Source organism: Saccopteryx leptura, chromosome 4 (assembly GCF_036850995.1).
Source record: "Saccopteryx leptura isolate mSacLep1 chromosome 4, mSacLep1_pri_phased_curated, whole genome shotgun sequence".
Lineage (NCBI taxonomy): Eukaryota > Metazoa > Chordata > Mammalia > Chiroptera > Emballonuridae > Saccopteryx > Saccopteryx leptura.
This window is the reverse complement of record NC_089506.1, coordinates 119136284-119151593: the sequence shown is the minus strand read 5'-3', so window position 1 is coordinate 119151593 and position 15310 is coordinate 119136284. Positions and strand designations below refer to the sequence as shown.

The following is a 15310-nucleotide window of genomic DNA, read 5'->3' as shown; positions in this document are numbered from 1 at the left end:
GGGCTGCTCCACTGTATACACGGTGTTACGTTATCATCTACGCATGCGCACATGCTGCCCCATCATCCTACAGAAACTGGGAGGGTTTTCCTTTCATTTGGTGCAGATTTCACATTTCTATTGTCTTTTGTTGCTTTCCTGTGACTAGTCAAAAGTGCACCATGACTATGGACACACTGTATATAATTCCATTTATGTGTATATCCACAATAGGGAAATGCCCAGAGATAGAAGGCAAATCAGATAGAGATGGTGTGGGGGTGGGGTGGGGATGGGGGGCTGGTAGGCATATGCTAATGTGTATAGTGTTTCTTTTTAGAATGTTAAAAATTTTCTAAATTTAGGCAATGGTGATGGGTGTACACTTTGTACAACTGAATGGACAGATTTTATGGTATGTAAAATATATCTAAATAAAGCTATAAAAGAAATCAGTGGACAAGATGTTCATGTATCTTGATTTACAGAAGGCAAAACAAGAGATAACCCAAATGATCCCCTCAATAATAAGGGAATGACTGAATAAATAGTCATTCAATACACAGAATTTCATGTAACTACGAATAAGAATAACTATTTTAAAGGTTTATAATGTAGCTTGACCAGGCAGTGGTGCAGTGGATGGAACGTCAGACTGAAATGCGGAGGACCCAGGTTCGAGACCCCGGGGTGGCAGCTTGAGCGCGGGCTCATCGAGTTTGAGCAAGGCTCATCAGCTTGAGCCCAGGATCGCTGGCTCGATCAAGGGGTCACTCGGTCTGCTGTAGCCTCCCGGTCAAGGCACATATGAGAAATCAATCAATGAACAACTAAGAAACTGCAACAAAGAATTGATGTTTCTCATCTCTCTCCCTTCCTGTCTGTCCCTATCTGTCCCTCTCTCTGTCTCTGCCACAAAAAATAAAAATAAAAAATAAACAAAAAAAAGATTTATAATGTAAAGTTAAATGCAAAATATAGGGCTATAACATTGCATCTACATTACTATTACAGCTGTCTATAGCATATATACACACAAAGCTGAAAGCTGTTACTTACACGTTTCCCTTTAATGTTGCTATTGAACAACACTGAAGTGACGACTGTTTAGCTGGTCACTTACCACCAGAAAAGGTTGCATCTAAACTGTTAGGTACAGCCCTGGCCAGTTGGCTCAGCGGTAGAGCGTCGGCCTGGCGTGCGGGGGACCCGGGTTCAATTCCCGGCCAGGGCACATAGGAGAAGCGCTCATTTGCTTCTCCACCCCCCCCTCCTTCCTCTCTGTCTCTCTCTTCCCCTCCCGCAGCCAAGGCTCCATTGGAGCAAAGATGGCCCGGGCGCTGGGGATGGCTCCTTGGCCTCTGCCCCAGGCGCTAGAGTGGCTCTGGTCTCGGCAGAGCGACGCCCCGGAGGGGCAGAGCATCACCCCCTGGTGGGCAGAGCTTCGCCCCGGTGGGCGTGCCGGGTGGTTCCCAGTCGGGCGTGTGCAGGAGTCTGTCTGACTGTCTCTCCCCATTTCCAGCTTCAGAAAAATACAAAAAAAAAAAAAAAATTAAACTGTTAGGTACAGTTAGAAAACATTTAGAAGCATATCCCCCAAGAAAGAAAAATGAGAGGACACTCGTTTCACCCTTATAATCCTATACCGATGAAGTGGTATAATGTTGAGAGCACTCTACTGTAAAAAAATCAAATTAAACCAACAGTAAACCACACCAAACAGAATCTTCAAATTAACCAGAAAAATAAGAATAAAGAGACCTTCAGAAATTTCTTTGTCCAGGGACTTTAGCTCTTCTTCAATTTCAGTTTTAACTTTTAATAGAACTTCTGGATCCAGAGATTGTGAAGCTACAGGTCGCAGAACTCCTGAAACCAACAAAAACGTTACTATTGACAGAAGGAGAGAGAAGCGATTAGAATATGGGTAGTATTTTAACTATTAAGTCAAAACTATAATATTAAAACTTATTCTCAAGGGTAGGGCTGGGAGATACTTACAAGATGAGGGAGGTGAGGCTTGGGCTACACCACTGCCATGGAGAAGCTGTGACTGGGACTTAGGACAATCTGAACACAAAACGTTCGTGCAGGCTGTGCCTGCATCTCTGGTTGGGTTCGGAAGGAAGTATCTCAAACATTCTGACATTTAGGAAAGGAAACCTTAGAGGTTGTCTAGACCAGTGATAGTATCTTTTGATACTGACCCTTCATGAACCTTATCTTCATGCAAACTGCAACACAAGAGGAAACCTATTGCCATCAAAAAATTTACATCCTCCAATTTAAGAAAACTATGAATATTTTCATGTAGTAAAAAGAAAAGGAAGGTCTTGGTTTCTAGCACAGAAGAGAGGACAAAGGGGAAGAGTCTGAAGGAAAAAATTAGACCAGATATTTGACTAATTTCTCCTGCCTCAGATATATGGAGAGCTTCATTTCTTCTAAAACACTAAATTCAAATACAACACTCCCTACCCCTCCTGTTCAGAATACTATATTTAACAATGCATTTTCAGTACTTTTCCAGTTGCTCATACCATTGTTTTTTACTACGGACAGTTTATAAAGAGAGGGATTAGCCCTTTATGTTTTCATTTTTGCATGCAAAAAATTCTGTATTCAAAGATAAGTTTATGCTTTATGGTGGTGGTGCAGTGGATAGAGCATCGACCTGGGATGCTGAGGTCCCAGGTTTGAAACCCTGAAGCTGCCAGCTTGAGCGCATGCTCACCAGCTCAAGCACAGGGTCACTGGCTTGAGAGTGGGATCAACATGATCCCACAGTTGATGGCTTGAGCCCAATGGTTGCTGGCTTAAGCAAGGGGTCACTGGTTTGGCTGAAGTCCCCACCCCCCAGTCAAGGCACATATGAGAAAGCAATCAATGAACAACTAAAGTGCAGCAACTACGAGTTGATGCTTCTCATCCCTCCCTTCCTGACTCTGTGTATGTCTCTCTTTCTCTTTCCCTTCCTCTCTCTCTGAAATCAATTAAAAAAATACACTAGATGAAACTACATACATAAAGACTTTAACACATTGCACAAGCTTTCCTCCCGCCACCCAAGATGCCGAAGGAAAGAAGTTGAAAGGGACTAGGCGGCACTGGCTCTGCTGTTGTGAAGAAGCAAGAGACCAATAAGGTGGTAAATTCCATTAGAGAAAGGCCCAAGAATTCTGGCACTGGACAGGACAGCCAGCCCAAAGGGACCCTTCCCACTTTGTACAGTGGCCCCACTCACTACATTAGGCTGCAGTGACAAAGGCTGTTCTCTACAAGCATCTGAAAGTGCCTCCAAACGTTAACCAGATCACCCAGGCCTGGACCACCAAACAGCTACTCAAACAGCTCACGCTGGCCCACAGCACAGACCAGAGACAAAGCAAGGCCAGAAGCAGAGGCCAGGCTGTGAAAAAGCTGCCAGCAAAGGACATGTCCTCACCAAGAGGCCACCTGTCCTTCAAGCAGGGGCTAACACTGTTACTACCCTGGTGGAGAACAAGAAAGTCCAGCGGCAGTGACTGCACAGGACATGGATCCCATGGACCTGGTAGTTTCCCTGCCTGTGCAGGGACATGGATGGAGGGCAGGGGGGCTCCCTACGGCACTAACAAGAAGGACGCTGGGGAGGTGAGTCCATAGGGAGACCTGCACCACTGTCGCCCTCACACAGGTTGCCAAGCTGGAAAAAGCCAAGGCTAAGGAACTGGCCACCAAGCTCGGCTAAGTACATACTGGTGAGTCTTCTGTACATAAAAGTAATAAAAATTCTCCTTCAAAAGAAAAATAAATAAAACATTACTCCCCACAAAAAAGATATAATTCATTATGCAAAATCTGGAGACAATTTATCCCAGATAGAAGGTAATCTGTATAATTTTTTTTTTTTTTTTTTTGCATTTTTCTGAAGCCGGAAACGGGGAGAGACAGTCAGACAGACTCCCACATGCGCCCGACCGGGATCCACCCGGCACGCCCACCAGGGGCGATGCTCTGCCCACCAGGGGGCGATGCTCTGCCCATCCTGGGAGTCGCCATGTTGCGACCAGAGCCACTCTAGCGCCTGAGGCAGAGGCCACAGAGCCATCCCCAGCGCCCAGGACATCTTTGCTCCAATGGAGCCTTGGCTGCGGGAGGGGAAGAGAGAGACAGAGAGGAAGGCGCGGCGGAGGGGTGGAGAAGCAAATGGGCGCTTCTCCTGTGTGCCCTGGCCGGGAATCGAACCCGGGTCCTCCGCACGTGTATAAATTTTTATAAATCTTTATAGATAGGCTTCTTTTCCTCCAATTTTTTTTATTGTGGTAAAATACACATGACGTAGAATTTATCATCTTCACCATTTTAAGTGTTTAGTTCAGTAATATTAAATATAGTCATGATGTAATGCTCCCCGCACCACTACCCAATCTCCAGATCGCTCTAAGAATCTTATAAAACTCAAACTTTATATCCATTAAATACTCACCCTTCATTCCCTCCTCCCCCCACCCAACCCCTGACACCTACTACTACTCTACTTTCTGTCTCTATGATTTGCACTATTTTATATAAGTAGAAGCATACAATATTTGTCTTAAAGAGACTTGCTTATTTCCCTTATGGATAGGCCTTTAATAAGTCTCAAGTATTGTTTATAATTATAGTGGGTTGTGGGGGTTTTTTTGTGGTTTTTTTGATTTTCAAAGTAGTTTGTAGCTTTAGATCAGGGGTCTCAAACTCAACTCAGCATGTGGGCCGCAGAGCAAGATCACAGCCCTTCCGCGGGCCGCACTAGGTCTACAAAAGGCAACTGTTACGCAACACTTTTCTCACTGTAGTTGAAAACAAAAAAAAAATCAGTACAACAAGCACAATCGTACATGCAGTTTACTCAGTATCACAAAACGACCAGAAACTGTAGTTCACATCACAACTGCTGTTAACTAAGCTAATATCTAGCTAGGATGCTAGAGAAATGAAAAATACAAGTAGGCCCCTAGGCTTACTTAATTTTATCCAAAATGTTTTGAACTTCGTGGATTAGTCTGCGGGCCGCACAAAATTGTTCGGCGGGCCGCGAGTTTGAGACCCCTGCTTTAGATCGATCTGCAACAGCAGTGATTAATACCATACACTAGGTAAAGTGATCCTCAGAATACATTGTAACATAAGTAAAACAAGGCAACACAGACTGGTAAATTAATTTAAATCATCCTTATTTCTTTCAATGAAATTGTCTTTCTCCCTCTGATTTGCTGGAACACAACTCAGTACAATGGAAAATAAGCTTTGGAGTCAAGCATTCTGCTCATTTTAAAAGTGAAGGGTAGCCCTGGCCAGCTAGCTCAGCTGATTTAAAACGTCAACATATAGCACAGAGGTTGCCGGTTCCATTCCCGGTCAGGGCACATACAGGAACAGACTGATGTTCCTGTCTTTCTCTCTCTCCCTTCTCTCTCTTCACTAAAAAACATACTCAAGGCCCTGGCCGGTTGGCTCAGCGGTACAGTGTCGTCCTGGCGTGCGGGGGACCCGGGTTCGATTCCTGGCCAGGGCACATAGGAGAAGCGCCCATTTGCTTCTCCACCCCCCCTCCTTCCTCTCTGTCTCTCTCTTCCCCTCCCGCAGCCAAGGCTCCATTGGAGCAAAGATGGCCCGGGCCCTGGGGATGGCTCCTTGGCCGCTGCCCCAGGCGCTAGAGTGGCTCTGGTCGTAGCAGAGCGACGCCCCGGAGGGGCAGAGCATCGCCCCCTGGTGGGCAGAGCATCGCCCCTGGTGGGCGTGCCGGGTGAATCCTGGTCGGGCGCATGCGGGAGTCTGTCTGACTGTCTCTCCCCGTTTCCAGCTTCAGAAAAATACCAAAAAAATAAAATAAAAAAATAAAAATAAATAAAAAACGTACTCAAATACTTGATAGTGACAGCTATCACTGTCATTGTGATGATAATTCAAGGATTACAATGTATAGATATACATATGTAGGCCTGACCTGTGGTGGCACAGTAGACAAAGCATCGACCTGGAACCCTGAGGTTGCCGGTTCAAAACCCTGGGCCTGCCTGGTCAAGGCACATATGGGAGTTGATGCTTCCTATTCCTTTCCCCTTCTGTTTCTCTCTCTCTTTCTCTTCCCTCTCTAAAATGAATAAATAAAATCTTTTTTTTAAAATTGCATTTAATGAATAAAATAGTATTAACATTTAAAAAAAAGATATACATGTATAGATGACAACCTTTCTGGGAAAAGAGGAAATCTAAAAAAAAGACAATATGGCCCTGGCTGGTTGGCTCAGTGGTAGAGTGTCAGCACAGCATGTGGATGTCCCAGGTTCGATTCCTGGCCAGGGCACACAGGAGAAGCACCATCTGCTTCTCCACCCTTCCCTCTCTCCTTTCTCTCTGTCTCTCTCTTACCCTCCTGCAGCCAAGGCTCCACTGGAGCAGAGTTGGCCCAGGAGCTGAGGATGGCTCCATAGCCTCTGCCTCAGGCACTAGAATAGCTCCAGTTGTAATGGAGCAACACCCCAGATGGGCACAGCGTCACGCCCTAGTGGGCATGCCACATGGATCCTGGTTGGGCGCATGTGAGAGTCTGTCTCTGACTCCCTGCTTCTCACTTCAGAAAAATACAAAAAAATAAATAAATATTAATAATAAATATCTGTGAGCTCTTGTATTATCATAAAAATAAAATTAAAAAGACAATAAAGTGAAAGTTATATATAAATTCAGCCCAATTAAAAACCAGCCTGACCTGTGGTGGCGCAGTGGGATAAAGCGTCAACCTGGAACACTAAGGTTGCCGGTTCAAAACCCTGGGCTTGCCTGGTCAAAGGCACATATGGGAGTTGATGCTTCCTGCTCCTTCCCTTTCTCTCTCTCTCTCTCTCTCCCCCCTCCCTCTCTCTAAAAAAAAAAATCAATAAATAAAATATTTAAAAAAAAAAAAAAAAAACAAAGACAGCCTGACCAGGCGGAGGTGCAGTGAATAGAGCGTCGGACTGGGATGCCAAAGACCCAGGTTCGAGACCCCGAGGTCACCAGCTTGAACATGGTTGAAACTCATCTGGTTTGACCAAAAGCTCACCAACTAGGACCCAAGGTTGCTGGCTCGAGCAAGGGTTACTCGGTCTGCTGAAGGCCCACGGTCAAGGCACATATGAGAAAGCAATCAATGAACAACTAAGGTGTCGCAATGTGCAACGAAAAACTAATGATTGATGCTTCTCATCTCTCCGTTCCTGTCTGTCTGTCCCTGTCTATCCCTCTCTCTGACTCTCTCTGTCTCTTAAAACAAACAAACAAACAAACAAAAAAACAAAGATAGCCTGACCAGGCAGTGGCACAGTGGATAAATAAGACTGGGATGCAGAAGGATCCAAGTTCAAGACCCCGAGGTCACCAGCTTGAGCGCGGACTCATCTGATTTGAGCAAAGCTCACCAACTTGGACCCAAGGTCGCTGGCTCGAGCAAGGTGTTACTTGGTCTGCTGAAGGCCCGCGGTCAAGGCACATATGAGAAAGCAATCAATGAACAACTAAGATGTCACAATGCGCAACGAAAAACTAATAATTGATGCTTCTCATCTCTCTGTTCCTGTCTGTCTGTCCCTGTCTATCCCTCTCTCTGACTCTCTCTCTATGTAAAAAAAAAAAAAAAAATTAAAAGAAAAAAAAAACCAAAGATATCAGTATATTTTGAAGCTAGCTCATATGACAAAAGTTAAAAGGATTAAAAAAAAAAAAAAGAAAAATCACTTTATGTAAGAGAATAATAATACAGACCAACCACATACATAGGACAGACAGTAAGTAGAGCATTATTTATAGTGATGAAATTGTAATACTGAGAATGAGAAACAAAAAGAAAAAGACCTCAAATAGATCTCCGAGCCTGACCAGGTGGTGGCGCAGTGGATAAAGCATCGGACTGGGAGTGGAAGACCCAGGATCAAGACCCCGAGGTCACCAGCTTGAGCACGGGCTCATCGGGTTTGAGCAAGGCTCACCAGCTTGAGCCCAAGGTCGCTGGCTCAAGCAAGGGGTCACTCGGTCTGCTGTAGCCCCCTGGTCAAGGCACATATGAGAAATCAATCAATGAACAACTAAGGAACCACAACAAAGAATTTTTTTTTTTTTTTTAGGCATTTAAATTTTTTTTTCTTTTTATTTATTCATTTTAGAGAAGAGAGAGAGAGAGAGAGAGAGAGAGAGAGAAGGGGGGGAGGAGCAGGAAGCATCAACTCCCATATGTGCCTTGACCAGGCAAGTACAGGGTTTCGAACCGGCGACCTCAGCGTTCCAGGTCGACGCTTTATCCACTGCGCCACCACAGGTCAGGCCCACAACGAAGAATTGATGATTCTCACCTCTCTCCCTTCCTGTCTGTCCCTATCTGTCCCTCTCACTGACTCTGTCTCTGCCACACACACACACACACACACACACACACACACACAAAAGATCTCCGTGCTTATGACAGTTTTAATCAATGTCTAAATCACAGATTTTTAGATTTGGAAAGGTCTGTCAAGTAAAACCTGTGTAGCTCATCCTCCTCATCACATGAAAAATATGGGATTTGGAAAATTTAAATGACTTGCCTAGATTCAAATAAATCACACAGAAACAAAACTAGAAAGTAGGTCATCTGGCCTGACCAGGCGGTGGCGTAGTAGATAGAGCGTCGGACTGGGATGCGGAGGACACAGGTTAGAGACCCCGAGGTCACCAGCTTGAGCGCGGGCTCATCTGGCCCGAGCAAAAAGCTCACCAGCTTGGACCCAAGGTCACTGGCTCGAGCAAGAGGTTACTCGGTCTTCTGTAGCCCGACAGTCAAGGCACATATGAGAAAGCAATCAATGAACAACTAAGGTGTCGCAACAAAAAACTAATGATTGATGCTTCTCATCTCTCTCCGTTCCTGTTCCTGTCTGTCTATCCCTCTCTCTGACTCTCTCTCTGTCTCTGTCAAAAAAAAAAAAAAGAAAGTACGTCATCTGGTAGTAAAAATTACTAAATTCTAAAATGTATAATTATAATTGCTGATGCATGGTCAAAAATAAGGAAGATATCAATGTTTACCTGTCATCTGCCTCTTTTTGGAGTCTATATACCTAAATCACCTCCACACCCACACACCCAACCACAACCATGCCACAAAGTAAGTAACAAAAGCAAACAGCACCTGACTGATGGTGGTGCCATGGATAAAACGTAGACCCGGAATGCTGAGGTCACCAGTTCAAAACCTTGGGCTTGCCCAGTCAAGGCACATATGGGAGTTGATGTTTCTTGCTCCTCCTCCCATCTTCCTTCTTGCTCTCTTTCTCTCTCTCTTCTCCCCCCCCCCCCCCCGCTCTCTTCTCACAAAAATAAATTTAAAAATGTTAAAAACAGTCAACAGTGTCCCATCTGGGCCCCACAGGCCTCACCCCACCAGATTAAAGAGCAGCTGATCACAGGAAAGCCTATTTTCATGAGACTGTGATGCTGATGGCACATGACAAGTTGTCATAGTCAATCATAACCCATGTGGAAAACCTAAACCGGAAAAAGTCCACTGCTATCAGGGCACAAAGACTATTTATTTAGTTAACCAATGACAGATGAATTCTGTGATTTTCATTTAATCAACCTCCCTCCCAGACTTTCAAAAGCATAGAGAACTATGTAGTAGCACCAATGCAGCACAAACCCTGCACTATAAACACAGAGAAGAATATTTCAAAAGATAAAAGACCCGCCTGACCAAGGGGTAGTGCAGTGGACAGAGCACTGGACTGGGACTCAGAGGACCCAGGTTCGAAACCCCGAGGTCTCAGGCTTAAGCGCAGGCTCATCGAGCTTGAGCATGCGCTCACCAGCTTAAGCGTGGGGTCACTGGCTTAAGCATGGGATCATAGACATGACTTCATGGTCACTGGCTTGAGCCCAAAGGTCACTAACTTGAACAAGGGGCCATTTGCTTTGCTGTAGCCCCCCAGGTCAAGGCACATATGAGAAAGCAATCAATGAACAACTAAGGTGCCAAAACGAAGACTTAATGCTTCTCATCTCTCTCCCTTGCTGCATATCTGTCCTTATCTGTCCCTCTCTCTCTCTTTTTGTCAAAAAAAAAAAAGATAAAATACCAGAGCACACTAAATCCCAGCCACTTCAGTGTCAAATGAAAAGTCAGGTGAGTCAAAACTCAACATATGCCTGCCCTGAAATATACCCCGTGCTCTCAATATGAGTATTAGACGAACAGATTTAGTTCAGTTGTACGGACTAGAACTTCCAGAGCAAATTCTTCCTAAATCTATGTTTCCCCAAATGGGGGCACATTAAAGGGCTCCATAATTTTTGTTTTAGTAAGTACTCAGGCCTGACCAGGGGGTGGTGTGGTGGATAGAGCATTGGACTGGGACACGGAGGACCCAGGTTCAAAACCCCGAGGTTGCCAGCTTGAGTGTGGGCTCACTGGCTTGAGCATGAGGTTGCTGGCTTGAGCAACGGGTCACTCACTCTGCTGTAGCACCCAGTCAAGGCACATATGAGAAATCAATCAATGAACAACTAAGGAGACTAAGGAGCCACAACAAAGAATTGATGCTTCTCATCTCTCTCCCTTCCTGTCTGTCTGTCACTATCTGTCTCTCTCTGTCTCTGTCAGAAAGAAAAAAAAAAGTACTCAGGCAATTAGTGTTAACAAATACTGCTCTAGACAACCCAAATAATTATAATCAAATTTAAAACATCTACTGAACATATAGCTAACATTGTTCAATGATTCATTCAATAGCAAAAACAAACACCCCACAAACACCACCATACTAGACTAGTAAGTAAAAAACCAGATTTTTGAAAAACAATCAAAGCAAAAATAAATATTAAAAAATAAAAACCAACCAAATTCCAAAGTTACCAATCATGATGATGGTTTTCAGGTTCCAGTGTTACTACAACCCCCAGACAACTTTAAGGAAGGGAGACTTAAAGAAAAAAAATGCAAAGAAAATCAACCATGGACCCGACCAGGTGGTGGTAAAGCATTAGCCTGGGATGCTGACGACCCAGGCTCAAAACCCCAAGGTCACTGGCTTGAGCGTGGGGTCACAGACATTACCCGTCACTGGCTTGAGCCAAAAGGTCACTAGCTTGAAGCCGAAGGTTGCTGGCTTGGCTGGAGCCCCCAAGTCAAGGCATATATGAGAAATCAATCAATGAACAACTAAAGTGCCACAAATATGAGTTGATGCTTCTCATGTCTCTCTCTTCCTGTCCATCTGTTCCTGTCTGTCTTTCACTTGCTATAAAAGTAAATAAATAAATAAATAAATAAAACATCAAGCTTTTAAAATAGAATTCAAAGCAGTTCCTTCTGGGAAAGGATCAGGGGATGGGAAGAGAGATTATTCCTTAACAGCTTATTATTATTTGGTCACATAAACCATACATATAACTTATTTAAATGCATATACTTCTATATATAAAGTAATTATTACTAATTAATATAACTACCACAAGCCAAAGATAATACCTTGGGCAGAGGAAAGATGTTGCTCCTGCAGCTTCTGCTGAGGGAGAAGCCCCAAGTAGCTGAGAACAACATACTTTGTTTCATAGTGAAATCCCAGAGGCACAGTAGAAGACGCCATTGAGTTGGGTGGCAGAGCTCCAAAAAATGTCTACGAACAGATGTACAAAACCTAAAAAACATAAAAAGTATTTTTTTCAGTTTAAAGTTTTTTACATGACAGTACACTTTTTCATTGACTGAAATTGTAATAGTAAGCTAAAGACCAAAATAAGTATTTTTTAGGCTTTTCTTTTTAATAATGTTTTAAAAATGTATTTGCTGGCCCTGGTCAGTTGGCTCAGTGGTAGAGTGGCAACCCGGCATGTGGAAGTCCCAGGTTCAATTCCCAGTCAGAGCACACAGGAGAAGCAACCATCTGCTTCTCCTCTCCTCTCCCTTCTCTCTTTCTCTTCCTCTCCTACAGCCATGGCTTGATTCGATTAATTTGAACCTGTTGGCCCCAGGCGCTGAGAATGGCTCTGTAGAGCCTTTGCCTCAGAAGCTAAAAATAGCTGGGTTGTAAGCATGGCCCCAGATGGGCAAAGCATCAGCCTCAGATGGGAGTCACCAAGTGGATTTCAGTTGGGGTGTATGTGGGAGTCTGTCTATCTCCCCTCCTCTCACTTAAATTAAAAAAAAAAAAGAATTTGCTTTAAATTATAAAAATAAAAACCATTAGCCTGACCAGGCCTGGGACGCTGAGGACCCAGGTTCAAAACCCCAAGGTCACTGGCTTGAGTGTGGGCTCACCAGCTTGAGCACAGGGTCAACCAGCTTGAGCGCGAGATCATAGACATGACCATGGTTGCTGGCTTGAACCAAAGGTTGCTGGCTTGAAGCCCACAGTCGCTGGCTTGAACCCAAAGTTGCTGGCTTGAGCAAGGAGTCAATCGCTCAGTTGAAGCCCTCGGTCAAGGCACATATGAGAAAGTAATCAAATGAACAACTAAGGTGATGGAACTACAACTTGATACTTCTCATCTCTCCCTTCCTCTGTCTTTCTCTCTCTCCTTCACTAAAAAAAATAAAAATAAATAAAAACCATTAAATTGTGCAACTGGTGAATTGGACATGTTAATTATATCTCAATAAAGATGTTAAAAAATAGTACCTTCCCTTCAACTCTGCAATATATATTAATTAAGAACTCTTGGTGACCATTTATTTGGAATATCAGTCATGTTTGAAAAACTGATAAAAAGCAGGATGGTAGTACTTAGTAATTGGTTAAACTTGTTTTGTATTGGTAAAAAATATATTTTTAAATTATTATTGTTGTAAATCACTTGTTGTAAAAGCTCAGTATATACAACATTTAGTAAATACTGATTAACTGATGTGCTAGTGAGCACATTTTTTCTTTCCTCAACTGGTTGTACTCAACCTTACATATCCTTCCACTGAACTCAACTATTGGGGTACCAGGCTCCAAAAGAAAAATTCATTTGAGGTCCTGGCTGGTTAGCTCAGTTGATTAGAGCGTCCAGGGATGTATAATCCCGGTTAGGACACATACAAGAATTAACCAACTGATACATAAATAAGTGGAACAACAAATTGATCTCTTTCCCTTCCTCTCTCTCTAAATCAATTTTAAAATTTTAAGGAAAGGAGCCATTAAAAATAAAAAAATTTTTAAAAAACACTGACCCTGGCCAGATGGTTCAGAGGACAGAGCATCAACTGGCATGCAGATGTCCTGGGTTGGATCCCAGGTCAGATCCTGGGTCAGGGCGCACAGGAGAAGCAACCATATGCTGCTCTTTCCCTCCCACTCCCCCTCCTCTCCCTCTTCTCCTCTGGCAGTCAGTGGCTCAATTGGTTGCGAGTTGGCTTCTGGCACTGAGCATAGCTTGGTTGAGTCCAGCATGAGCATCAGCTCCAGGTGTGGGTTGCCGGGTGGACCCCAGTGGGGGCATGTGGGAGTCTATCTCCCCAACTCTAAAAAAAAAAAAAAAAAAAAAAGAGGCATAACAGTACCTGACCAATCAGAGTAAAAGATTTTTCAAACTCCTTAATGTTTTATCATCCAATGAAGAATATTTCATAATGGTTTGAATATTTCCAGTATACAGATGTAAATGTGTAGTGTATATTCGTCTAACTGAGCATATGAAGTATAAACAGCTCACTACCTACGCAAACATTTGCTTAATTTTCTGGGAGATTAAAAAAAGAGAGAGAGAGAGCGCGGCACTAACAGGGTGTGGCAACTCACCCAAGGTCACACAAGTCAGGGCAGAGATAAACATTCCGGTTTGCAACAAACCTCCAGGGAAACTCTTACTGACAGTTTGGCAAAAACACTTTGTTTTTGCTTTCTATCCTATACAAGGAGGGGAGGAGTCATCGGTTTGGTTTAAAAGTTCACAATGGAGACAGTAAGATGTCTATTCTGGACACACTAACTTGCACGGGCACCGTTAAGGGCGAAAGAGAACCAGCTGCACCCAGGTCAGCGCGTCCACTCGGAGGTCGTTTTCCTCCGCGCTCGGTTACGCAGGGAAGAAACACGGGGTCTCCTTGGAATGGAGAGAGGATAAAAACAAAAGGCAGCAACCACACAGTATGCGCTGTACTGCCTCCAAGGGTGAGGAGGCAGTGTTGTTTTGCATATATTATAATTTCCTGAAAACAGTAACAATTCCGGGTGTAGGAGCGTCAGTGGAGAAAGGCTAACGATTCCTAACGCTGTGAGAAAAAATGACGAAGGCTAGCAGAGCTGATCTATAATCAATCGCTCCAAAGGAACCCCATGAAACCCGCGGGAAGTCCCCATTCCCTAGCCCAGTTCAGAACCCGCGGCCGGTTCCTGGGCGAGGTCCTCTGCCGCTGCCCGCCGTGCCCCCGAGCAGCCTGGCTCGCTAGCGTCCGCGGCGGGACGTGTGGGCTGGTCCACCCCAGCACAAGGGTCCTTGGGCTGCGAGACCGCCCGGGCGGGCGCGCAGGTCCGCTCGCGCACGCAGTGACACTCACGCGGAACCGACACCTTCCTACCCAGGTAAAGCCGCCTGAGAGCGGGCGAGCCGCCGGCCCGGGGCGCCGCTCCCCTCACCTGGCCCTGGCCCTGCCCCAAAGGTGATGACAGAGGCGGCGCTGTTTCCCACAGGGTCCTCCAGCTCTGGCTGCGTCGACCATCAACCCTAATCTACCGCCGCCGCCATGTTGGAGGATTAGGTCACCCCTGACGACACCGGCAGCGTCGCAGCGGGCCAAGCGCACCGAAAATTACCGGAAGAAGCGACTCTGTTTGCCTGAGCGGAAGTACAAGCCATAGAAGCCCGGAGGTCTCTTCGCGCAGACGTGACCCAGAGAAGCCGACCTCTTCTAGCCCGTTCTTCCTAGGAGTCGCTGAACTCTATGGTTCCTGCGTTGGTGGAGGTCATTGGTGGCTGGATAAAGGGGCATGGTTGTACCCGGACTGGGGCCGGACATATTGCTACTGCGAGGAGCGAGGAGCGTTGCTGCATCTACAGAACATGTGCTGTATCCACATGAGCTTTAAGTGTGTGCAAGCGTTAGAGAAGTGACAATTGTGTTTCAGCTCTAGTTCCAGAAAAGCAACAAAACCAGATGAAGCAACTCCATGACCAACTTCAGGACCAGATGCACTGACAAATGATCTCCCCTACCTCCAGCACCCATCAATCACTAGAGACCATGCTATTGAATTGAATGAACACAGCTGGACAGCTAATGAATATTCTATTGAGATGCTCCGCTAAGTCCGCCCTTAAAATCCCTGCCTTTAGAGAACAGATAAAAAACCTTAAGACAAAGGACCAA

At 44.9% G+C, this 15310-nt stretch overlaps 1 protein-coding gene across 6 annotated transcripts in view; it reads right to left on the bottom strand.

Annotated features, from left to right (window-relative positions):
* Nucleotides 1-14761, bottom strand: part of BCL2L13 (BCL2 like 13) — a 48451-nt gene extending 33690 nt beyond the window's left edge. For 2 of the 6 annotated variants that reach the window (XM_066381132.1, XM_066381136.1), the window contains exons 1-3: nt 14580-14760; nt 11486-11654; nt 1741-1848 (exon numbers count right to left, since the gene is read on the bottom strand). In XM_066381132.1, coding sequence (XP_066237229.1) covers nt 1741-1848; nt 11486-11603 — 226 coding nt within the window. In that variant the 5' untranslated portion in view covers nt 11604-11654; nt 14580-14760. Of the gene's footprint in view, nt 1-1740; nt 1849-11485; nt 11655-13174; nt 13466-13933; nt 14061-14579 lie in introns of those variants that run through there. The other 4 variants (XM_066381133.1, XM_066381137.1, XM_066381134.1 and 1 more) reach the window with 4 other exon arrangements.
* Between the last annotated feature and the right edge of the window lie 549 nt (nt 14762-15310).